Source organism: Echinops telfairi, unplaced genomic scaffold (genome assembly GCF_000313985.2).
Source record: "Echinops telfairi isolate 266 unplaced genomic scaffold, ASM31398v2 ScPeMD7_2;HRSCAF=8, whole genome shotgun sequence".
NCBI classification, from domain to species: domain Eukaryota; kingdom Metazoa; phylum Chordata; class Mammalia; order Afrosoricida; family Tenrecidae; genus Echinops; species Echinops telfairi.
The window spans coordinates 69162180-69187193 of record NW_022103898.1 but is presented as its reverse complement, the minus strand read 5'-3'; the positions used below and the strand labels follow the sequence as shown (position 1 = coordinate 69187193).

Here is a 25014-nt window from a genome sequence, read left to right as displayed (position 1 = left end):
AACCCATTGCCAAAACAATAAATGATGAGCATTTTCCTTGGATTTACAGACTTAAAACAGATCAGAAATAGTGACCAGGAGAAATGCAAAGAAATTGCGTGAGAGAAATCTAAATTGATTTTATCAAGTCATCCAATTTAAGGCATTTTGTGTTGGTTCTCAGTTGAATCCTCTCATAGGCTGATCGGATTTTGACCTTTAGTGATGACCAAATTAACTTCTTTGTTTTGTGGGACTATCACTGGCACCCAGAGGGATTAAGTAATTAACTAAAGTCCCAGGACTAATTCCTGCGCGGGGGAGGGGAGAGGAAAGGGGCGGGGAGGAATGGACAGAAACCCAGTTTTTATTTTAATTCCCATTTGCACATGGGTTCCCCTGAGGTGTGAGATGCTGTGCTGACAGCTTTTGGGGGAGACACAGTACCAGCTCAGGAGGCTTTCTGTCTAAAGAAAGGCCTTCAAATAGCAGTTTATCTCTGTGCTGTGCAGTTTTCTAAACACTTCAAAATTAGCTCTTTACTTACCCTGTAAAGTAGGTGGCGTCCCTAGGCGGTTTCAAAGGTTCACATTGTCCGCTGCTGACTAAAAGATTGGATGTTCAAGTCCTCCCTGAAGTTGCAGAAGAAAAGCCCGGCAGCATACTTCCAAACACGTCTCACTGACGTGGGGTCAAGTCAGACTCATAGCGCCCCCAACAGAACAGAGGAGAAAGGCTCCTGTGCGGAACGTCTCCTCTTTCTCTCACAGAGCAGCTGGTGGTTTCCAGCTGCTGACCTTGCAGGTAGCAGCCCAATGTGTAACCTCTATGCCACCAGGGCTTGGAAGCCCCGTGGAACACAGATCTACTCTGATGTACATGGGGTTGCTATGAGTCAGAATTGCCACGATGGCCATTGGGTTGCTGTTGTCTATGAGCTATGTGAGGCACAGATTGGTTAAGTACCTTACCCAAGGTTTCACAGCTAGAAGTCTCAGTTCAGATATATTCTATGGTCTCACCCCACATGATATGTGCTCTTTTTATTGATGATTATAACATAAAACGGACTGTTATGCTTCAAAAGGTAGGTTCAAGCAGAGAACTTTGGTGGGGTGAGAAGCGAGAGGGACAACATTAAAGATTGAGGGGAAAATGTATAGAGGGAATCATTCTGAAAATGAAAGATAAGGTTTAAGTAGTAGAGGTGAAATTAGGGGGAAAGGCATTCAAGGCAAAAGGTGCTACCAAGGTGTAGAGTTAGGAAACACAAGACATATTCAGAGAATTCCTCTGGAATCACATATAGAGGGAGAAAAAAGAGGAAAAATTGGAGTTCAAAGACTTTAGGAGGAATAGTAAGGTGAAAGTACAGAGAACATCACCACTTCCACCAGCATTGTGTCCGTTCCAACTCATAGTGACTGTAGAACAAAGTAGAACTGCTCCTTAGGATTTGTGAGACCGTGAATCTTTATGAGAGCAGACAGCCTCCTCTTTCTCCCAGGAAGCAGCTAGTGGGTTTGAACTGCTCACCTTGTGGTTAGCAGCCCAACACTTAGCCCACAGGACCACTAGGGCTCCCTGTCCACCAGCATCCAAATCAAAACCTATTGCCATCCCATTGATTCTGGTTAGCCACTTTAACAAACTCAGTTTGAAACATAAATAGCTTTCCTACACCTTAACAAAAGCCTCTGGATGTAATTTAATTTTAATTTTTTAATAAATAGAATAAGAACTATTATATGGAGGCATAGAGTGTATCAGTCACCTTCCAAACCATTTTCCCCTGAAAGTAACAGCATTCACATTAGCCTTTCCAATGTAATTAATTCTGTATTTCTGAGGCTGGTTAGAGCTTTTCTGATAGTAAGATCTCAAAGGTCTTAAATATTTTTATCCTTAAATGTTCAGTTTGTGTATTTCAGATACTAAATCTTAAAACGTAGATGTCCCATAGCACAGGTGTAATGTTGAAAACATGTGAGCCCTCTCCCTTAGTGGAATAAGATACTTAAAGTTGCAGGTGACTTTGAAATGCTAGCTCACTACCCTTGAGTTGATGGGGACTCTTAACAACTGGATAGGACAGAATAGAACTGCCCCTGGGAGTTTCTGAGACTGTAACTCCTTACCGGAGAAGAAAGCCCCTGTCTTTCACCTGAGGTGGTTTCGAACTGCTGACCTTACAGTAAGCAGCCCAGCGTGTAGCCACTACCCTACCAGGGCTCCTCACATTGCACACAGGCTTTCCAGTCCACACTGCCAACTCCTTGGAGCGTCTCCTGTGTGGCCAGAAGCTCTGTCGCTTAGCTCCTGCTGCCAGTGTTAATATATATTCCCCTTCCAAACACCGGGATTTTGCCCCCACCCCACCCCAGTAGTATTAAACTTCTATCTTTCATGCCTCTGAAGACTTCCTCTGAAAACCTCGTTTGAAATAGGGGCTTTCTGAACAACCTTCTGTCACTGACTCTCCCTGGGGCCTCTTGTGGGCCAAGGCTTATGTCTCTTTGCAGCTCAGTGTCTTTTATCCATAAAACAAAGACCTCCCAGGTTTGTGAGAATTAACCAAGTGGGGCATTGGCTAGGCGAAGGCTGTTGTCAGCTTCAAAGGCATGGCGTTTTAATAATTGGAATATTTTCTTTGTTTCAGTGGCATTTATTAAGCATAAGCTGTGTGCCAGTTCCTTCTGTAGTTGCTTTACCAAAAATTAATTCACTTTACCTCTACAACAACTTTATAATGACTGCTCTTATTCTCAATTTAGAAATGAAAAGACTGAGGAACGTGGTAAGAGGCCAAACCGGGACATGGACACAGGCAGCTGATTCCCGAATCTAATGACTGTTGATGCTCAGAAGTGAAATGGGCTATCTCTTTAGTAGCCCCTCCTCTCCAAATGGCGGCTTCTCCGCTCCTGTAGTGTGTGATGAGGCCTCGTTACCTCTAAGGTTCTAGGGGCCATGGAATGTAATTATCCTGCGTATGTCCTAAATACCAACGTGTGTTCCCTGTCGTTAGGCCATGTAAATGGGAGTCACGGAAAGCATTCTTGCCGCCACACTTCTTGTGTTGTAGGATCATCTCTGGAGCGTCCAGTACCATAAGTGAGTGGCTATGGGGCAGTCAGCTGCCCTTGAGTTGGTGCCAGCTACTAGTCCCCCATGTGTGTCAGGAAAAAACTGCTCCACAGAATTTTCAGTGGAAGATTTTTTTTTAAGTATATTGCCAGGCCTTTTTCCTAAGCCACTTCACCCTTTTGGTTAGCAGCCAATTGTGTTAACCATTTGTATCACCCAGCAATAAATATGTAGATCCTAAAAAGCCGATTTGAAGCCTCCTCATACATAAATGGTGGGGGAAAGAGGAGGCTTTCTTCTCCCATAGAGAGTTTCAGTCTTGGAAGCCCACAGGGGCAAGTCTCCTCCGTCCTCTATGTCGTCGTGATGCCATCGAGGTTGGTAAGAAGCACTCCTGTCTTCAAAGAGCTAGCTTGGGGAGCTGTTTCCATCTACAGCATTTGGGGCTAGGCAAGGAGGAGGTCTCCACCACTCGGCGCATGCCCAGAGCCGCCCTGGGGCTTCCTGGAGAAGGCTACAACCTGAATTTAGTAATGAAGGAAAGTGAGAATGGCATTCCCAAAAGAGGAGATGGTCTGAAACCACACCGTGTGCGCAGTGAACTCCATGGACTTCAGAGTATCACAGTGCCATCAACGTGAAAATACAGGAGTCGAAAGGTGGGCTTTTGTAAAACTCCCCGCCCTGACCTTCTTTCCTGTACCCTTCGGCAAGTGAAGGGTTTGAGAGACGGGACAGGAAAATATCTTTTGCAGAATTAGAACTTCCTAGATAAAAGGCCATTTACTTCATGTCAGTAATAGTTAATAATTGTGAAATGGGTACTCTAGTATTATACTAAGTTGTTAATTTCTCCTATAAACTAGTGTGCTAGAATCAATAAAGAATAAAACAAAATTGGATTTCTAATAATACACTGCTAATGAAGGACAAGGCCTAGCATAAGTATGGTACATAGTAACGGGCTCAGGAAATTTTTGCTGAACATGAATATTTATGGAGAACTAATTAGAGGTAAACAAAATCAATAACCTCTGTGATTCAAAGATTTACATTAGAAGCTGCCTCTAATAACTGCTGGAAATAGAGCTAGCACAGATTAAGATTAATAAGTACAGCTCTTGTTACAAATAGAAACATTTTTATTTTAATATAGCATAAAGCAATTTACCCTCTTTAGGATGAATTAGTTATTTTCCACTAAAGATTTTTTCATTAAAGTAGCAAAATCTAGTGAAACTAATGATAATTTATAACTTTGTTTGGAAATTATTGTTATATTTAACATTTGGAAGATGACTAGTGCTATTGAAAATAAAAGCATGTAACATTTCTGTATATCAGCCTTGTGCCTTCCAAATGATTATTGGGTTTGTCCTCCTTAATGAGCACTTGATGATTGATCAACAATCAGTCTAGGAGCCAATTAAAGTCACTAGAGTGATAGATATCCCTGTATAAGGTTCATGAATAGAATAGTGTACAAGACAGACTATAGGGGCATTGATCATTTCTGGATATTTCCTATTCAGCAAAGCAGGTGAGTTATGGCCTTACAGCCCATTGAGAATGCTAGGAGGATTCTTAGATCTCTAACAGCATGGTGTGTTGCTTGCTGTCTCAAGTCACCAAAGCAGAAGAAGATAATTAGTATAATTTGTTGTTATACTCATGTTTTTCTTTTGATTGAAATTGATCTATTGTCTACCCTAACAATGAAAAAAATCAGCCCCTTTAATGACTGAAAAGTACATTTTGTATAGTTCCCATGAAAATAAATGATCAGATTGATACTCTCAGTTGTTGGGAGATGAATACCTGGAATCATGGATTCCTAGAATTTTCTAGCAGAACATCCTTAGAGATCATATGGCCCACCCACCTTCTTTGAGGTGAGCAAGCTGTGGGCCCCTTAAAGGTGAATATTGCTTTGTTTCAAGATCACACAGTCAATGCCTGGCAGATTGAGTGCTCAACCAGTTGTCATAGGGCCTATTCCGACTCCTGGTGGCTCCATATGTGTCAGAGTAAACTAGTGTTCCATGGGGTCTTCAATGGCCCCTGGCCACTAAGTCATTTTTCCAGGATGTCTGTAGCTGGACTCCAGTGTCATCCTTTTCATTAGCTGCCCAGGGCATTAATCATTTGCACCACCCAGGGACTACAGACGGAGGGCTCACACCCTCTATATCTAGTATGTGAAGTCTCGTTACAAAATGACCCTGGTTCTTGAAAGCGAAAACATGAATAGCCATATGGATCTGTCTCTAATGTTGTTGTTAGATGCCATTGAGGGGGTTCTGACTCAGAGAGCACCTGTGTACCACACAAGGAAACACTGCCTGGTCCTGTACCATCTCCATATATGTTATGTCTGAGTTCATCGTTGCAGTGGCGTGTCAGTGTCTTGATCAAGAATCTTCCATTTTTACACTGCTAGTCTACTTTACCAAGTATAATGCCCTTTTCCAGGGATTGGTCTCTCCTGATGCCATGCGTGAGATGAAGTTTCTCTCTACTACCGCGGAATGCCATCTTACATGATTTCTTTTTTTTTTTTTTTTTAGCTTTCCCCCTGCGCCTCCGTCAGATATTCTTCTTTATAGACATACTGAGCTTTCTTGTAAAGAAGTCTCTGTACCCAGAAGTTATGTGATTAGTTTTCTCTCTGGGATCATCCCTTTAGTTTGTGTATTTCTTTCCATATATACTTTTGAGGTTTACAACCTGATATGATTGTCCCCATTCGTTTGGTTCGGCAGGAAGAACTCATGTTGTCATCCCTAATAAGTAGGGGCTTCAGAAAGTTCTCAGGAAAAATCTCATTATCTTTTGATACCAGTTGCCCAGGAATTTGTTGAAGCCGCCTCATAAATGAAACTCATACTAAGGGGCAGAAGGGCTGTTGAAAGGTTATTTGGCAGCAAATTAGCAAAAATCTCAATTTATTGTCTCAAAGATCTGAACTCTTTCTATTAACAGTGTTACTTTGTGTAACTACTCGACAAGATCTTTAACACTTCAGTAAACAATATAATTAATTTTGTGATTTAAAAAAAAATTATTATCATGTCTCCTCTCTTTACATGTGTATTGTTTGCTTGTCCTTTTGTTTTGTTTGTCCCTGCACATCTTTGCCCTTTTATCTGGTTGGTTGGCATTCCCAATCCCTCGGGAGTCCACCATCCCAGGCAATGTCATTTGTACAAAGCCATTGTGTGGATTATAAATGTAAGTGATGATAAATTCGGACTGTTAAGCTGATTTCATTTCAGTGGGGGCACAATGTAGCTCAAGTCTTCTTTGATAAATTACTTATAAAGTCAGCATCTTCAGCCATTTAATTACTCATCTTGATCTGTTTCCTCATTCCCAGGTGTTCCCGAAATTATTTTACATGTAGAAATATTGTATATTCCCCTCTCTTTTACTGCTGTTAAAAAATTATCATCTTTCCAACTACAGAGAAATCACTACTGGTTATTAAAGTAAATTATTATTAAAAATATATGTATTTGTGGCTATACTCAATATGGGCTCAATAGAGATCTTTATTCTTGTTAATACCTAACATAATTATTATGCACTAAATATATTCCACACTCTTTCTTCTGAGCTCTTTAAATGTTTTGACAATTATGATATTCCCAGCTACTATATACGATGGGTTAGCCCCCCCCCACCAAAAAAAAACTGATTTTTCCCCCCAAATGTATATATTTATTTATTTATTTTTTTTGCAAAACAGCCTTATCACCTTCAAAGTACTCACCATTACACTTAATACATTTGTCAAATCTGCAATTCCATTCTTGGAAATATTTTCCAAACTCATCTGTTTGTATGGCTGACAGCACCTCCCTTGTTTTTTTCATCACTTCTTCTTTGTCCTCAAATCTCTGTACTTTCATGTCCCTCTTCATTCACAGACATACAAAAAAAGTCACACTGAGCAGGATCAGGTGATTAAGGTGCATGGGGCAAGAGAGGCATGATGTTTTTTGCCAAAAACTGGTGCACTGAGATGACTGGTGAACAGTTGCATTATCATGGTGGCCAAAATCTGCCACAAATCAAGCCTTTTTTGTCGCACACTGTTACACAATCTTTTCAGAACCTCTAAATAGAAAGCTTGATTAACAGTCTGACCTGGTGGAACAAATGCCAAATGCAGCAGAGCTTTTTCCTGATTTGGGGGGTTACCCCCTGTATAGTGTACATTAGCATTATTTTGATTTTTCGTTGAGGAAATTGAGGCACAGAAAGGTTAAATTATTTGTCCAAGATAACACAGCTAGTAAGAAGCACAGTTTGAACCTGAGCCATCTGCCCTTGAGTCTGTTGTTAGCCACCAGTCTGCTTACTGCTTTTTTAAAGTGGATTCTCTTATAAATGCCATTTTTCAATTATAATACCATTACATAAATCTCACTTTACGTTACTTGTGAAGAGCTGGGGAGAGGAGGCAGGTTTGTCAAAGTTCATCTTTGTGACAGATCTGATAACTAAACTTAAACTCCCTGCCATCAAGTGAATGCTGACTCCCAGGGTCTCTGTGCACAGTTTCTGAGACTGTGAACCTCTCTACAGGGCCAGATGGCCTTGTCGTTCTCTTGTAGAGTGGCTGGTGGGTTTGAACCGTCAACCCTAGGATTGACAGCCCAACACCTAACACACAGCACTACCAGGGCACCTTGACAACCCTAATAACCACTTAATAGCTTAGAAATCATCAAACATTTGGCCCTGATGCTGTGAATGAGAATTAAAAATACCAAAGAGGGTCATCCACAGGCCTACAGTGGAAGCCAGAGGTTGGGGTTAGGAACTGAGAAAGAGACCCATTGTAGGTATTGTCTGAGTAGCATTCATGTTGAAGCTTACCTTCTCCTGCCTTACATGCTTTGTGCAAATAAGATATATTCCCCATCCTTTACTCCAAAACTGAGCCCTTGGACTCAGATAAAGTAATCCAAATGAAGCCCAGCACGGTACCTCCATCTGACATCCATCCTATTCTGAAGTTCATAATGGCTCTACTTCCCCATCTCCAAATATCTATACCCCTATTTATATTACAATAAGTGAACTTTCTTTTGCGTCCTGCATATTAGGTGCAGTTTGTCCCTTTCTTTCATTTATCTCAAAGGCCTAGTCCTCAACACCCCACTGTGTCAAGTCGACTGTGACTAGCAGTGACCCTGGAGAACAGAATAGAGTTGCTCGCTTTATGGGAGCACACGGTCTCACCTTACTCCCATGGGGCAGCTGGTGGGTTTGAACTGCTGACCTAGTGGTTTTCAGCCCAACTTATAACCCACTATGCCCCCAAGACTCCAAGCCCAGTATAGTACTTGGACTATTACTTTTTGGTAGATGAATAAATGAAAATAAAAATATGTATTGTCTTAAGTGTGAGCTAATTTCCACCTAATTTTACAGTAAGTTCCAATATATATTGAAGAGTGCTGATTATGGGACACAGCCTTGCTGGTAAGTTAGAAAGGAGACTTCTGAAAGTGTGCTATATGAAGGTACAAGTACATATGCAGTTAACCCATTGACTTACTGTGTTAGTGGAGAGGAAGTTTTGCATAGCCCAGATCTCCAGAGGAGGGGATGTCTCCATCTGGTCTGCTTTAGTTGAACTGCCATTCTCATTGTGGTTTTTGCCTTTGGCCTACACCTATCTACATTAAATTTGGGTTTGAAGCCAAGAAGTCTGGTTCCAGACCCTGTACTTACTTTTACTTCAGACCTTAGAAATTGTCACGGATGAGAACTACCAACCCTACTATGTGCTTTGCATGAATCCTTTGCATGCATCTAGTCACTCCACTCATCTCTCAGTTTGTTGTCCTACGGTGGCTTGCATATTTCTATAATGCTGGAAGCTAAGCCATTGACACTTCAGATATCATCAGGGTCACTCATGGTAGACCAGATGTCAGCAGAGCTTCCATACTAAGATAACGAAGAAAAGCTTTTGAAAAGTAGTCCTTGAGATACCTAGGAATCACAACAGACTATTGTTGGAGAAAATGCTGAAAGATGAGCCTCCTATGTTAGAATGGGTCTACACAATAGCCACAACAATGGAGTCACACGTACCAAAGATGTCATGGGACGACATTTTGTTCTGTTGTACGTGAAGACATCTGCGAATCGCTATCTGACTTAGAGGAACCGAAGCCCAGAAAAGCTAACAAATTTGCCCGGCTAGTGAGTGATGGCACTGCAACAGGAAGCCAACACTGCCTAGCTCCAGGGCTGCGTTCACCTCGAGGATGGGTTCAGAATATCAAAGAGCAGGAAGCGCCTGGCAGTCAGTGTTCTGAAAGTTTGTCTCTGCCTATAGAAATGGGGTGGGAAAAGAAGACTGCAGCTCCACACCCGCCCAAGGATGATTCCGTCTGGAGAGGCTGAGGTTACACGCCTCTGGCTGGGTCTAGGTCCTTGTCCCTCCAGCCTAGGGTGACCTTTGCTTCAAGCATCTCCTGGAAACCAGAGGAGCGGGTCTCCGAGGCCGTGAGGTTATTAGCCTGATACATTCATAGACTCAATTATAATCAGGGACCTCTCTATTGATTGTAAAAAATAGATGTTTATCTTAGGTTGTTGACAGTTAAGGAAATCTGAAGTACAGTACATACTTTCTCTGAGTAGCTCTCAGTAATTGATGGATTTAGTGAAGCAAATGACTGTGTAATTAGGAAATCCTGTCACTAAAATACTGCTTTTCACTCTTTTCCAGTTACCACCATTTTGATTTGTTTTGAGAGGATATGGATTCCAATACTATCTCACAGATGATAAATACTAACTAAATTTCATAAATGTCATCCCATTAGTCTAATCTCAGATATTTTTTGGTGGTGCTAGTTTGAAGGCCCAGCAAAACAATGCCAAGTACGTAGTATGTTCAATGAGTGACCAAACTGGCTAACTATAAAATGGGGCCCCTGTCCATGTTGTTTCTCAGTAAATGCCTCTTTTACTCCTCCTGGGTATAAGGTAGCACTAAGGGTCTGAAGGTTTATTAGATGTGGTTGGTGACTGAGGTAAACTTATCAGGCAGTCCAGGATGTTGGGCAGCACACTTACCTGTAAAACCATGGCAAAGGATCTGATGGACTATAGCTAAGCAAGTCTCCGTGGTCAGAAGAACAAGATGGCCCTGGCTAGGGAACTGGGAAACACTTGGTGTGGTAAGTCAGATGTAAGTCTCCCAAGGAGGACTGATCAAATGTTAAGAGGATGACAGGCTGGGGTGACATTCCAAGCCCTGGGACTGGCTGAAGAGTAGGCCACAGAGGCAAGAAAGTCAAATTGCAAGGAGGAAGCAAAAATTGGTTGACCCCCAACCAGTAGACAGATTCCGAGGCTATGGTGAAGGCCGTGAGTGCCACGGTGGTGAGAATCCTATCAAATGTAAGCAGCATGGTGAAAGAGAGTAAGAACAGAGGAAAAGTCCCGTAGCTATGGATTCTCTCCCTTAATTTCATTCCCTGTTGCAGGCTGAATGAGGCACTACCCATCCCACATCGTTCCTCAGGTTTTCACCCAGTGTATTACTAAGCTGCTGTGTTGACTTATGCTGTGGCTACCTCTGTGTGAATTTACAAGGCTCTCCAGCATGAATACTATACTTACTGGTTGGAACTTCCAGCCTCTCCTGATAGTGGCCCATGCTGTCTTCAGCTCAGTTACGCAACTGTCTCCTTTTATAAGCACTCCCCTGTATTCCTCCTTTGCTATTTTGGTCTGCACATGCCCCTCACACTTTTGTGGTTCCTCCCACCGTTCCATTGCTGATCTCATACAGCCAGCCTTTGGCTGGCTAAGTCTATCAGAATTGTTGAACTCATTTTTTATTTTGGTGCAAATAGCTGTGAACACAGCATTTGTCATTCTTAAGTGCAGAAATCTGTTAAGTGGCACTAGCAGCATTTTCTGTGTTGTGCAACCATCGTAACTGTCTAGGTGCAGTCCCAAAGATTTTTTTGTCACCCAGGCAGCAACTCCATATCCAGTAAGTAGTAACTCCCTGGTTGTTGGTCTCCTACCAGCCCCTGGTAACCTCTAATCTCCTGTCTGAATCTCTGGTTACATTCTTAGCCAACGGGAACCAGATCTTTAACCTCTCCTTGCCTGATTTCTCATCTGTTTAATGAGAATCATAAAGAGTTCTTATGAGGATTAAATTTATAATATGCCTAGCACATAATATATATTTTACAGTATCAAGTTACATACATGCAATGTCATATGTATCATCTATTGCATGTGTTGCAAGTACACATACATTTTTATGTGTGAGAATACCTATTGTATAAGTGTGTGCATGTATGTAAAACACTCATTCATGTATAGTACATGCTTTTTAATGTATAACACACAAACACACACAAGGACATAAAATTTGCCACCCACAGCAACTTTGTAAGGTGAACAGTTTTGCTAAGTAACTGTCCCTATCTAGTAAATGGTAGTTCCATCCCTAGAATCTAAATCTTCTAATTCCGTGTAGAAACTATAGCTTTAACCTCCTGATCTTCCCTAACACATATGTACTGTTCAGAATACAGAATAATTTCTTAACACTAACTACAAGTATTGAGTAATTTTGTTACTGAATACAAAAACAGTATCAAGAACATCTCATGGACAGATGCATGTCATATCAGTAGCAAAGATGAAGAAAATAAGGAACAAAGACTGGAAGAGTTACTGTGTTGGATCTCCCAATCTTCTGCAGAAAGAAACCGATGAATACAGTTATTTTCTATTTGACTATATTTCCCCTGCGGTTACAGAGAGATGGAGCAGGAGAAATAAGCCAAGTGGATTTCCTGGAGAATTATGCATGGGGTTTTTAGCAGAGAAAAATTCAAATAGGAAAATATGCACTGGGAGTACATTTAAGTGGATGTATGCGCATGCCTAGCGTGCCATTTGGTATGCAAAGGCTTACATTTGCACAAAACTGAAGGAGATGCTGTTATTTTCTTCAGTATATTTTCAAAATGCACCTTTAAAAATGAAAGCTTCCTTTTACTTCTCTGAAAAAATGGGGGAACTGGCTGCTATTTTACTTTAAATACAAAACACATTGAACTTCTGTCAACAGCTTACATTTTAAATTATGCCAATTGCGCTTGCATTCATTATCAGCAATTAGAGTGCTCAAAAAGCTTTTAGTGTTTTTCTCTCCAACTTTTAAAATTCATTCATTCCAACTGTTCACATTTTAGAGGATAGTAGAAACCCCAAGTCAGATTGGAAATCCAAACGAGGAAATTTCTGTCCTGGGAATTACCACTGAACTGGGTAGAGAATCCTCAGCTATTGTGCTAAACCACGTTCTGATGAGATAATATCTGTACCATTTTCTTGCTGGTGTTAGGTGAGACGAAAGTGTTTTCATTTCACCCCAGCCTAGCTAATAAGAAATGCCATGCTAGCCACCAGCGCTGTGAGTTTTCTCTTCTTCTCTGGTTTATTAGTTAGTGCAAATTATCTGCTTACACCAGACCTTGGTGTCCAAGTTAAGCAAGAGTCAGGAATTCAAGTCATATCTTTGTAATGTCTATTAAAGGACTGTTTTCTCGCATACCCAAGGCTGTCTGAGGTACCTTTTCATCTAAATGTGATGAGAGTCATGGTATTTTTTCTTCCTCCCTGCCTTATGAGAATAATACAGATAGCCATGCAAGTGTGTGTTTGCGTTTACACTCTCTCCTTTTAAGATGTATCTGGAACTAGGACCCAAACGGTATGTGGCATTGCTTCAGTCAGGGACTATAAACAGAGCCCAGCCTTAGAAATGCAAGGTGTGTAGTAGGCTCATTGACCTCCTGTTTGCCCAGCTGCAGGGTGACTCCCTTCTCATTCCCCAGCTGCCAAGCTGCTTCCTGATGCTTTTTTTTTTTTTTTCAAACCACAGTAGCCAAACAAACTTCCCATGGACAAGTTGGATAATTACTGAAAACAGACGGCTTTCCCCAGTGCACACAGCCCAGAGAAAGCTGCCAGCTACTTTGGGGTTTGGTCCTTATTTTGTGCTTTGACATTTACAAAAATTAGTGAAGCCTCTTTACTCAGTGCCCCATGCTTTACTCCTCCAAACATTCATCTCACCATCTTACCATCTTCTCCTTAGTTAGAAAATTGCCTCCAAACTTACAAACGAAGTGAAACCTGCCCTCTGTGGAAAGGAATCTAAGATCATTTCTGAGACGTGCCACCACTGACGAGTGGGGTGCTGAGCCCTGGGTTTTCCTGACCCAGCAGTCAGCACACTTTCTGCACGTGGTTTCCAGGAAGGAAGGAGAATTTTTGTACCTAAGATACACAGGCTTCAGAATTTGCCCACATGTCTAGGTCTGCACATGAAAACTACATTGGGAAACTAATTTTCAGGTAAAATCTCTGAAAAACTGTGACTTCTTCTGGTATCTAAACTATATGTGTTACTCCTTATTTTAAAACATTAACTAAAGATTGCAAAGGTAACTGCATAGATCATTTTACTTCTCAAAGCTGCAGATGATTAAAGAGGCAGTATGCTTCAAAAGCCTCAAAAATTATTCATATCTTGTGACTCTGCTATTCTCTTCTAGGAATTTGCCCTAGGAAATATGAAACAAATTTTTGCACATTTTAATAACAACAATGTGAGTTAGAGATAGTGCATATAAAAAACATTAAATTTTTTGTTAGGTGTTTCTGTAGTTGTTGAAGGACAATTTATATACATTCCTGATAAAAAATAAAAATATATATAGCAGTAATTTTCAGCATGGCTGTATTTCTAAAGCAGTATGTTAAAATACCTAAAATGTTCAACAATAGATAATTAGGTAATATATGTTCATCATATAATACTTTGACACCCTTAAAATTCTGTTTTAGAAGACTAGTGATGTGAGAATATGATTTGATATTGTAAGTGAAAAATATTGATAAATTCTATTATGATCCCAATTTTGCAGAAGGAGAAATTATATAGATGAATTTAGATGAACAAATGTGTGTGTTATTCATACATAGGGAAAAGAGTAGATGGTTATACACCAAATTCTTATATGTGGTAATGTCAGGATGATTTTTTATTTTCTTTTTCTTTTACTGTATTGTACCCACTCCTCATTCAAGAACCACATTATTATGTGAAAATTGGCATTATGCAAAAATGAGGATGATCACATCTGATGAAAAAGTCTACATTATTATATAACTGCCAAATTACATCAATACATAATTTCCAAACCATTGAGAATCATGGCCCAGGCAAACTGACACATAAGCTTACCCATCACAACCAGCATTACTCTCCCCACACACCTACCTGGGCATTCACTACTTCCAGATGCATGTCATTCTTGTGTAAAAGGGTCAGATCGATTTTTTACTGTTGTCTTAATGCTACATGTCAGATAATGAGAGCAGAAAAGTGAAAGTAGGTGTATTTACTTTCTACACTGAACACAAAGCATTATTGTAAACTCAATAAAACTTTTTTTAAACTAAAACAATGTCTGAACCTTAGTGTTCCATTTTGTATTTTGACAATCAGTAGATGTGTGGGCAATAAAATCCCTTTTAATGAAGCCTGCACTAATTTGGAGGTGTTCTGTAATTCTAAGATTAAGCTAAATTTTATCCATGAATAAATGATTTTTCTACAGATTAATAATGCAACAGAGATGTTAGGGATATATGTTCAAGCTTAAGAGAGAACTCTTTAAGGACATTGAAAACATGCATAAGATTTTTTTGGATCTTTTTTTTTTTTTTCATCAAAGCTGATCCCCAAAGTGCCTTTTCCTGCTTTGTGACTTTGAATATTTCAATGTGCTTTATATAGAATTAATAGCCCACAGTTCATCTTTTCACTCACAATCTGCCTTGCAGTTCACCAGGTAGAGGGTGATATTCTTACATATGCATCATATAATGGGTTCTAGTCACTCTAAATGTCAGACAGACATCTTGTGACTGTTTCCACAGGTGATGAAAACATACCACATGTATCATGCAGAGAGCATCAGTGCAGAAAGCAAGCTGAAGGAGGCTGAGAAGCAGGAAGAAAAGCAAATCGGAAGATCTGGTGACCCAGTCTTTCATATCAGGCTGGAAGAGAGGCACCAGCGCCGAAGCTCTGTGAAGAAAATAGAAAAAATGAAAGAAAAGGTAAGTAAATGTCCATCGCAAAGCCAGGATGAGGACATACCACCCTCACTTGAGGTGACAGTGATTAAGAATCCCAATGCAAATCCTGAAACACACATGGCCAGTGACCGTGAAATAGCATGCATTTCCACCCAATGGGAAGAAAAACGTTTAAGAAGCACAAACGTCATCTAATAACAGCTGGACATCATTGAGTGCTGCCTGCCAAGTGTTCCATACACAATGTAGAGAACTGGAGTATTAACAAAGAGACTTCATTACACATGGGCCCCAAGCCTAGACTGTTGTTAGTCCCTGTAACTGGGTGGTTTGTTTCATTATTTAAATAAGGCTAAGACTGAAGGGCCATTCGTATATGTGGAATGAGCTGTTTAGATGAATAAAAACTCACGGATGTTTGTCTGTTTTAATCAAAAATGACTTTTTTGATTATTCTTTCCCAATGCCTGAATCATCTTCTTTTCCAGAGACAAGCAAAGTATTCTGAAAATAAGCTAAAGTCGATTAAGGCACGGAATGAGTATCTCCTTACCCTCGAAGCAACTAATGCCTCAGTTTTCAAGTATTATATTCATGATCTTTCAGATTTAATTGATGTAAGTACTTGGAACTTTTGTGTTTTTCATATTAAAAAGCAATTAGCAATGTTAGAATATTGATTCTAAAACACTATCATTTATTAAAATGTAATTTTATGCACTACTCAGAAAGAAAATAGAGCTGTGAATTAGTCTATGTGATTCGATTGCAAGATGCATGTGAAAAAAAAGCACATTCTAAAACTGATGGAAATGAATCACTAGGTTGTGCAAGGTTTGAAGTACCTTGTAACTCACTTGAGACAGGACCTAGTCATCTGTAAACTGTGTGGTAGAAGAACACTGAAAGTACTCATTGACTCAAAATGTAGTATTAGGTACCTAATATTGTGGAGTACTTCGGGGGCAATACGCCATATATATGTACATATATGAGCCTTACTGTCAGAGATTTTAATGTGGCAAAGACAGACATTAAGCAAGTGATTACGCACATGTTCATTTTAATACAATTGTATAAATACTGTGGAGCAAAAGTCGAATGAGTATAAATAAACCACTTTTATAGATTTGTCTAACGGTCTATACTTTTCTCTCAGAGGGTTTGATATATCAAGGCACTTATTGGGCTCATTTACAACTCAACAGCTAAATATCCACTCTGAGAGTTCACTGCGATTGTAACCCGCTGCATCATTCAGAGAACATGAGTAGCCTAGCGCTAACACTGTAGGAAACTACAAAGAGTGGAAAAGGCAAAATGCTGGTGTCAAAAAATGCAAATACCGGCAAATGTAAGATGAAAGTATAAAGTGCCATCAGAAAAACAAAAATGAAAGTGGTGCCGGGTGAGGAAATGCTGTGGAAGCCTTGTCTGGTGTCCTCTGACTACACAGAGGAGGAGACTCTTAACTGTGCGCCAACAGATGGCTGATTGCCACCAGTCAGACATGCCTCCACCCGCCATCTTTCTTTGCCCTATACTGACACCAACTGTACCTTCCAAGGCACTTTACCTCTCTGTTGAGTTTGACAATGTGTTGTAATGACAATGCAGAACTCATAGACAGTCAATTTTGGGGCTTAAGAGGGAAGCTAACAGGTTTCAAAAGTTAAGGATACGGTTCATTTGTCTACATCACCTCTTGTCAGACGTGCCTCTTTCTGGTTCTTGGTCTCTCAGCCACTTGTTCCCTTGTTTCGTGGGCCAAGAAGTCCACCACCAGCCTCACAGTTTTGATCCTGTGGCTTCTTATGACTCTGAGCCTCCGCCACTTCAGACAGATCTCTCACACAATCCACTAATGGCTTTTCTTTTGTGACAGACAGTCGCGGGATTCTTTCTCTCCTCTCTTCTGTGATGGCTCATGTATATTCGCAGTGTAATGGCAAAACTGACCAGGCCCCTCTATTAATGTTTCACACATCCTATATGCGTGACCTCACCTATCATTTGGTGGAAGTTACAAAGACTTGATGAGAAGGGCCATATTAAGTAATCAACTACATCTCAGCGGGGTTCTGAGGTTTATCTACCGGAACTTTGCTCATAAACTGCTTTTCATTTATTTACTTCAACATTTTAATGATATTATAAAATTATTTTCTATGGCTAACAATATATGGTACAATTTAAACATGCAGTAAGTGGCATAAGGCAGCTTTATTTTTATGGTAAACTGAAACCATGTGTTTAGCTATAATTTTAGAACCATCAATTGGGATCTTTACAGAAGAATTATTGAGGGAGCCAATTACTTTTTAATTTATTAACCCTCTGGTGTGGCTTTTTCCTATTTTTTGCATTTCAAAATAACGTTTTCCTATTACATGGTAATTTTTTATACAGTACCATTTAGCAATAAATAAAAACATGGGACGTTTTTTTCCTTTTTCTTTTTTACAACTATTTCAAATAAGGAACCAATTATTTGGCTATTTTTAATGGAGGACTCTTTTTATTACTTTCTTCCAACACTCTGATGAAATAAAAAGAACTCTTTCTGCTAGATCTGCTATACCTCATGAATAAAAAAACCCCGCTAGGTTTTCTGAATAAAAATAAAGTTGTTTTCCAGGTTAGATCAATAAGGGTTCTGCAAAGCAGAATGTGGAAGACTAATCCTGGGTAGCTGCTTTGCTTGCTTTTATTTAGGGCTTATTTTCATAGTAAGTAAAGTACTCTGCTAAAGCCAAGCCAATATTAATATGTGACAAAGTATTTCTTGAAAACCTACAATGTACCAAGAGCACAATTCTTGACATGAGATCCATTGGTGAGCAAATCCAAGTTTCCAAAATCATAGATAGCTAATATATTTGCATATTGATAGTACATATCAGTGTGTGTGTGTGTGTGTGTGTTTTGTTTTCAATTGGTTTATGTAGTTGAGAAAGCTGCTCAAAGAAGAATTGATGCATTTGAATTATGGTATTAGTGAGGAGTAATAATATGCCATGGACTTCCAGAACAAATCCATGTTAGAAGAAGTACAACCAGAATTACTCTTTATAGCGAAGATAGTGAGTCTACATCTTATAAGCCCTGGACTTGTTATCAGGAGGCACTCCTGTCTGGAGAAGGACGTGATTCCCTTTAATGTAGGTCAGCACAAAAAGAGACAATCCTCAGTGAGATAGATTGACACAGTGGCTAGAACAGTGAGCTCAACATAGCAATGATTGTGAGGATAGCATAAAACCAGGAAGTTCTCCATTCTGTTGTGCTTTCAGTTACTGTGAGTTGGAATCAACTTGACAGCACCTAACAGCAACATGTGTGTGTATGTGTAGATGTAATGACAGTGTCAGGAAGAACACTAAAACAGCCACGGGAGTTTAGATGCAATGGTCAAGAAACAGGCGTGAAGAAGGAATGGTTGAGCAAGAAGTTGAGCTGGAGAGCTATGTGGTTATGGGGAAGAATCAGGCAGAACTAAGAGGGTAAAGCTGCAGATTGAAGTGTGCTGGGCAAGCTGAAAATACCCAAAGAATAACAAAGGAAGCCAGTAGGGCTGCAACCGAGTGGGTGAGAAACAAAGTTCTAGGAGTTACAGTTCAAAGCAAAAGCATGCCACTGACGTCAGGCAACCCCATGTATCAGAGGAGACCTGTGCTCCATGGGTGTTCAGTAGCTGGATTGTCTGAAGTAGATCACCGACGTGCACTGGAACTTTCAACTTTTTGACTGGTCGCCAAGCACATTAGCCATTTGCACTGCTTAGGAACTCTCAGAGATAGCTAGCTTAGGCAGGACATGTAAGATCCTTATGCAGGAACTGACAGAGGCTGGGTTTTGTTGTAAATCTAAGGGCAAGCGACAAAGATTTTGTGTGTGACGGGGCGGGGTGTTTTTGTTTTCTTTTTTGTGACTGAAAGATTTTTAAAGGGGAGTGAAATCGTGGTTTACATTTTAAATTGGAAACTGGATGGAAATTGAATCAAGAGTGTGGAGGAACAACAGTGATGTAGTTGATATACTGAACACTATAAAAAACCAGGTAAGTTTTAGATGACATCAAGAACATCATACATGAAGCAAGTTTAAAGTCATTAAAAAGGAAGGGAAGAAAGGAAAAGGTCAAAGAGAGTGTCAGACGAGACGTTGAAACTGGTTTTGAATACAGAATAGCTAGAGCAAATGGAAGAAATGGTGAAGAGGGCCGAACAGAAAATTTCAGAAGAAAGCTGGGGAAGACACAGTAGAGTATTGTAATGAAATGTGCACAGCCCTGGACATAGAAAACAAAAAAGGAGGGCATTTTCAACATACCTCAAGCTGAAAGAATTAAAAGAAAAATTCAAGCCTCAAGTTGCAGTGTTCAGGAAATCCATGATCAAAGTATTGAATGATATAGGGTAGAGCAAAGGAAGATGGAAGGAACACAGAGGCACTGTACCAATAAGAATTGGTTGGTCTCCAACCATTTCCAGAGGAAGCATATGACCAGGAACCCAGGGTCCTGAGGGAAGAAGTTCCAGCTGTGCTAAAGGTGTCCATGAAGAACAAGGCTCCAGGAAGGGATGGAAGACCAACTGAGATGTTTCAACAAACCGATGAAGCCCTGGAGGAATGCCATCATTGCTGCTGTACCTCATGAATAAAAATCCATTTTCAAATCTCACCCCAACCGCCACCTCCCTTCCCTTCTGGTTTCTGTTGTTCTTCCCCCTGACTGGGGGTGTGTGGTTATGTGCCATTCATTGCGATTGGTGCCCCCCACTCTCCCTACTTCTCCCCCCCTTCCCCCCACCCTTTTGTATCTCTGTTCCCATTCCTGTTCCTGGGTTCCATGTGTTGTGAGTTTTATCTCTCTTGCCTATTCCTGTGTACATGCTCCTGTCTAGTCCAGAGTGGGAAGCAGCACTGGGGTCATGATAGCAGGGGGGTGAGGAGGCCTCAAGGGATCAGAGGTATATTGCATGACCCATCAGTGCTCTACTGCACCCTGATGACTCACCCCCTCCCTGCGATTCCTTTGTCGCGGGATGTCCCATTGTCGATAGATGGGCTTTGGGTCTCTGCTCCAACCCCCCTCCATTCTCACCAATGCATTTTTGTTTGTTTACTGTTTGTTGTGAGTCTTCTGATGCCCGTTGCCCAGTCTCAGTGACACCTCACGATCCCACCAACTGATGTGCTTTTCCATGTGGGCTTTTAGCTTCACTATTGGGTGGCCTCTTATTTAACTTCAAGCCTTTAAGACCCCAGACACTGTATCTTTTAATAGCCAGGCACCATCCTCTGTCTTCACCACATCTGCTTATGCACCCATTTTGTCTTCAGCAATCATGTAGGGGGCAGGGGGTTGAGCCTCACAGAATGCCAGTTTGTTCGAACACAGTGTTCTTGTATTGAAGGAAGGTATGAGCCGAGGCCCAAGGCCCATCTGCAGCTTCAGTGTATTGCCTTATAAATATATGTACAAAGGCCAATACCACTATTGTTATGGGTTAATGTATTTGCATAAGTGCACACCTCTGTTAATTTCCCTATCTATGCCTTTGCTTCCTAGAGCCTACCTCTGTTTCCTTTTGCCTCCTCCTGCCCCGCCATCACTTTCCCCTTCTTCCACCTCTTAGTGCTTCCTCTCCGCTAGCTTGGTGTTGCTCTAATCCTCACAGGATCTCTACCCTCTCCTAGATGCTGGTTCCACTTTCCTAGTTGTTCCTCTATCCATGATGCCATCTGCTCACCACACCTTCTCCCCACCTCCTTATCTTTGGGAGCCATTGGCCCATTGGAATGGCAAGTTCTTGATCATACAAGGGGGAACCACACACACACAAAAACCAGAATTGTGCTAGGCAGAGCAGAGCTTTCGTAATACACATTTTTCCCACTAGGCAAGCATCGAGCAACGCACTCTGAGTCAGTGCCCCCAGGGGCGTTGCCTGGGAAGGTTCTCTCTGGTCACAGTGAATTTTTTCATAAAAGTAGTTTTGCTCAAACCTTGTTTTTTGTGATGGCTGATTTAAGAGAACAGCATGCAGCTGTGAAATTATTTCCTGCTCAGGAAAAAGGCTGCAAAAACTGTAGCTTACAAGGATAGCGCTATGGGAAAAACTCGCATGTACAAGTGGTTTTCTTGTTTCAAAAAAGCTAAAATGTCAACCTCATGCCAGATGTCTGTCAACTAACTTCCCGAATGGATGAAAATGTCAACTTGTAATACTGTTGGAGTTCATTCCACCAGGTCAGACTGTTAATCAAGCTTTCTATTTAGAGATTCTGAAACAATTGCGTAACAGTGTGCAACCCAAAAGACCTGATTTGTGGCAGACGAGGGACTGGTTTTGCCAACATGACAATGCACCTGCTCTCGCAGCCATCTAGGTGCGCCAGTTTCTGGCAAAAAACAGTATGCCTCTCTTGCCCCACGCAACTTAGTCACCTGACCTCTCACTCCTTGTAGCCTTTTTTTGTCTCCATGAATAAAGAGGTACATGACAGGACAGCAATTTGACAACATAGAAGAGGTAAAAAAAGAAACGAGGGAAGTGCTGTCAGCCATCCAAACAGATGAAACTGAAAAACATTTCCAAGCATGGAATTGCAGATTTGACAAATGTATTAAGTGTAATGAAGAGTACTTTAAAGGTGATAAGGTTGTTTTGTTTTTTTAAAAAAAAAGTTAAAAACATCTTTGAAAAAAAATCTGGGTTTTTTTTTGGGGGGGGTGGTGGTAACCCCTCATATACTACTTCCCAAAGTAGTTGAAGATAAAGCAATTCTTTTTCATACAGTGTATGTACTCGTATATCTTCTATCTTCTTCTGATATTTTCTGTGTTGTTCAATATTGTAGCTCACTTGCATTTTTTTCTTGAGTTCTTTTGACTTTAAAAATGCCCCCCCCCCAAAAAAAAAGCCAAAATGTTTTCCCCTTTTGGTTTTCTAACTCCAGGTTTTTTCACATTTCATTATAATAATTTGTCTTTTCAAGAAATCTCTTGACATCTTCTATTTAGTCCTTTTACTTATTCATTATTTATATTTGCTTTAGCTGCTAAATGTTCAAGAGCAAATTTTAAGGTTTTTTTTTCCAACACCCATTTTGGGTTTTTTCTTTCTTAATTTTAAATGACCTTTTGATTTCTTTATGCACGATGTCCTTGATGTCGTTCCACAACTCATCTGTTCTTGGTTCATTAATGTTTAGTGTTCATAATTTGTTCTTGAGATCGTCTCTAAATTGCTTAGAATGTCCTCAAGATCATACTTTTGCTCTGTGGGCCTGATTTTGTTTTCTTCAGCTTCAAATTGAGCTTTCCTGTGAACAATGCACAGTCTTAATTTGCACTCAGCCCCTACCCTTGTTCTGAATGGATGAGTCTCTCCATCATCTCTTTCCACAGATGAAGTCTGGTTGAGTCCTGTGTTTTCCATCAGGTGAGGGTTATGTGTATTGTTAATTCCATTTGAGGCCCATGTATCTTGTGATAGTTGTGTCCTTGAGAGAGTCTTAGTAATAAGTAAGTTATTGGTCATGAAAAAGTATATCATGCAATCATTCGTTTCAATTTCCAACTACTAATCCATTCTGTTTACATCTTTTGATTCCAGCCACAAGTGATTATCAATGTATCATAATTACATAATTAATCAATATCAGGTCACAAAAGTTGGTAAAAATCTTCAATGTCTTCATCTTTGGCATAATTAATGCATAAATTTGAATAACAGTTGTGTAACTAGTCTTCCTTCTAGGCTTATGGATATTAACCTATCATTGACAATATTGTACTTCAGAAAAGATCTTGAAATGTTTGCTTTCACAATGAGTGTGTCAATTTGTCATTCCTGATGTAGTAGACCATATGATTGGCCAGTTGAAAATAACTAATAGTGGTCTATTTCAGCTCAGTTATACCCAGGATGTCTGTCTTTGTGGGTTCCACATCATTTTTCACTGATTCCAGTTTTCTGGATGCTTATTTCATGTATTCCGATTTCTGATGATAGGTGTTCTTTTAGCAGTCATTCATCACATCCTTCATCCTAGTATGTCTTAGTTTGTGAGCTCCCGGAAACCTGTCCATCGGGGCTGAGTCTGCTGCTATTTGAAATACTGGTTGCATAGCTCCTAGCATTACTGCAACACATAAACAACCGCACTACTACCAACTGACATACTAGTGGTGGAAATTTTACAATCTATATATAATTAATTCAGATACAAATAAATTTGTTAAATATGCATAGTAGATTTTAATTACAAAGCAGTTGAACTTTAAAAAATAATCTTAAAACTTTTCTATGTGAATAATTATCAAGTAATATTACTTAAACATGAATTTTTAGAGAGATGACATGAAATTGGCTCATTGGCATACTCCATTGACATTGAGTACTCTTAATGAAAGTTTACATGCTTACTGCCTTGCTTTTAAGGCAATCAGTGTGTGAATATGTCCCTTCTGAAATAGCTACTTATTTCATAGGAGTTCAATTTGCATATATAGTAGTGATCATATAAACTATTAAGCTTGACCCTTCCTTGTAGAAAACAGATTGATTCTTATGCAGAAGTGTCGAGAATCCCTCATGCTTTATGAGCTTATTTAGCAAAGTACCTTTTATATTGAGCTGTCTAGTGATAACTAGAAATTTTATTAAATCACCATTGAGACAAAGTCAGGACAACATGTGACACATACAGCATTTTCTATGTGAAATGACATGGAAGTCACTAAAGACGTCCTGATAATATCAAAGAATTGTTAACAGTCAAATAATTTAAGATCATATACCTTTTATGCACATGGTCTACAGTTTTTTGTGGTTTCTGTTTATTTCACTATCTATTCATTGTGAAGGTTTACAGAACAGGTCATCAATTTTACATCAAAAAATTCATGCACATTTTGCTTCAATCCATCCATTGCAGTGTATCATCTACTTTCTCGCTGTAGTTCTTGTTTCCATTCCACCTCCTTTCCTAACCATCTGAACTGTGTCCTGAGGTCAATGCTGCCCCTCTGATCTTAAATGGGTGATATTGCTGACACCGGTAAATACAATTCCAGACCTGAAGGTTGTAGTCTTGGGGGTACCACCAGTATCTGTTGACCAGTATGCCTGGTGTTGTCGATGTGTTTGACTTCTGTGCCACGTTTGTCACTCACTCTATCCAGCATCTTCTAATGCGGTCCTTTTCCAAGCATTTGGTTCTTTTCAGAGCAGGTTGTCATTTAGACAGCATCTAGTTCTTCTGGTCTCATGGTTGTGGAGATTGATGTTTGTGGGGCCCATTAGTCCCAGTGGGCTGTTTTCAATTTCCATCACTCTTCTTTCTTTTGTATGGGGAGAGACCAATTGTTGTACATTAGATAGTTGCTCACAAAGTAGGTTGTAGAACATTGTCCTTGTGAACCATGGTATACCAGTTAACTGTGGTGTCCTCCATGACAATGGTCTTGATCCTCTAACCCCAAAGACCCATTCCCTCCCAGGGTTAGGTTATGTCTAAGAAGTTTCCATGCTCTGTAGCCCGTATGCTCTACCACTTTTATGGACGTATTTGCAGCAAAGGTAATACATACAAATGTCCTCTGCCAAATGTATAGATAGACCTGGTTATTCTCCCACTCTACCTTCGACTCCTGTTCAACCTGCGTGTCTATCCAAGAATCTCCTTGTAGTTGACCACTTGGAGAGATTGTGTATGTAACAACATTTGCTTGCTTCCTTTAACTCTTTTTTTTTTTTTCAG

General features: G+C 40.2%; 1 protein-coding gene across 2 annotated transcripts in view; it reads left to right on the top strand.

Annotated features, from left to right (window-relative positions):
• Positions 1–25014, top strand: part of SRGAP1 (SLIT-ROBO Rho GTPase activating protein 1) — a 326600-nt gene that overhangs the window by 220968 nt on the left and 80618 nt on the right. For both annotated transcript variants that reach the window (XM_013004070.2, XM_004700482.2), the window contains exons 5-6: positions 15079–15261; positions 15729–15857. In XM_013004070.2, the coding sequence (XP_012859524.1) occupies positions 15079–15261; positions 15729–15857 (312 nt within the window). The remainder of the gene's footprint in view (positions 1–15078; positions 15262–15728; positions 15858–25014) is intronic.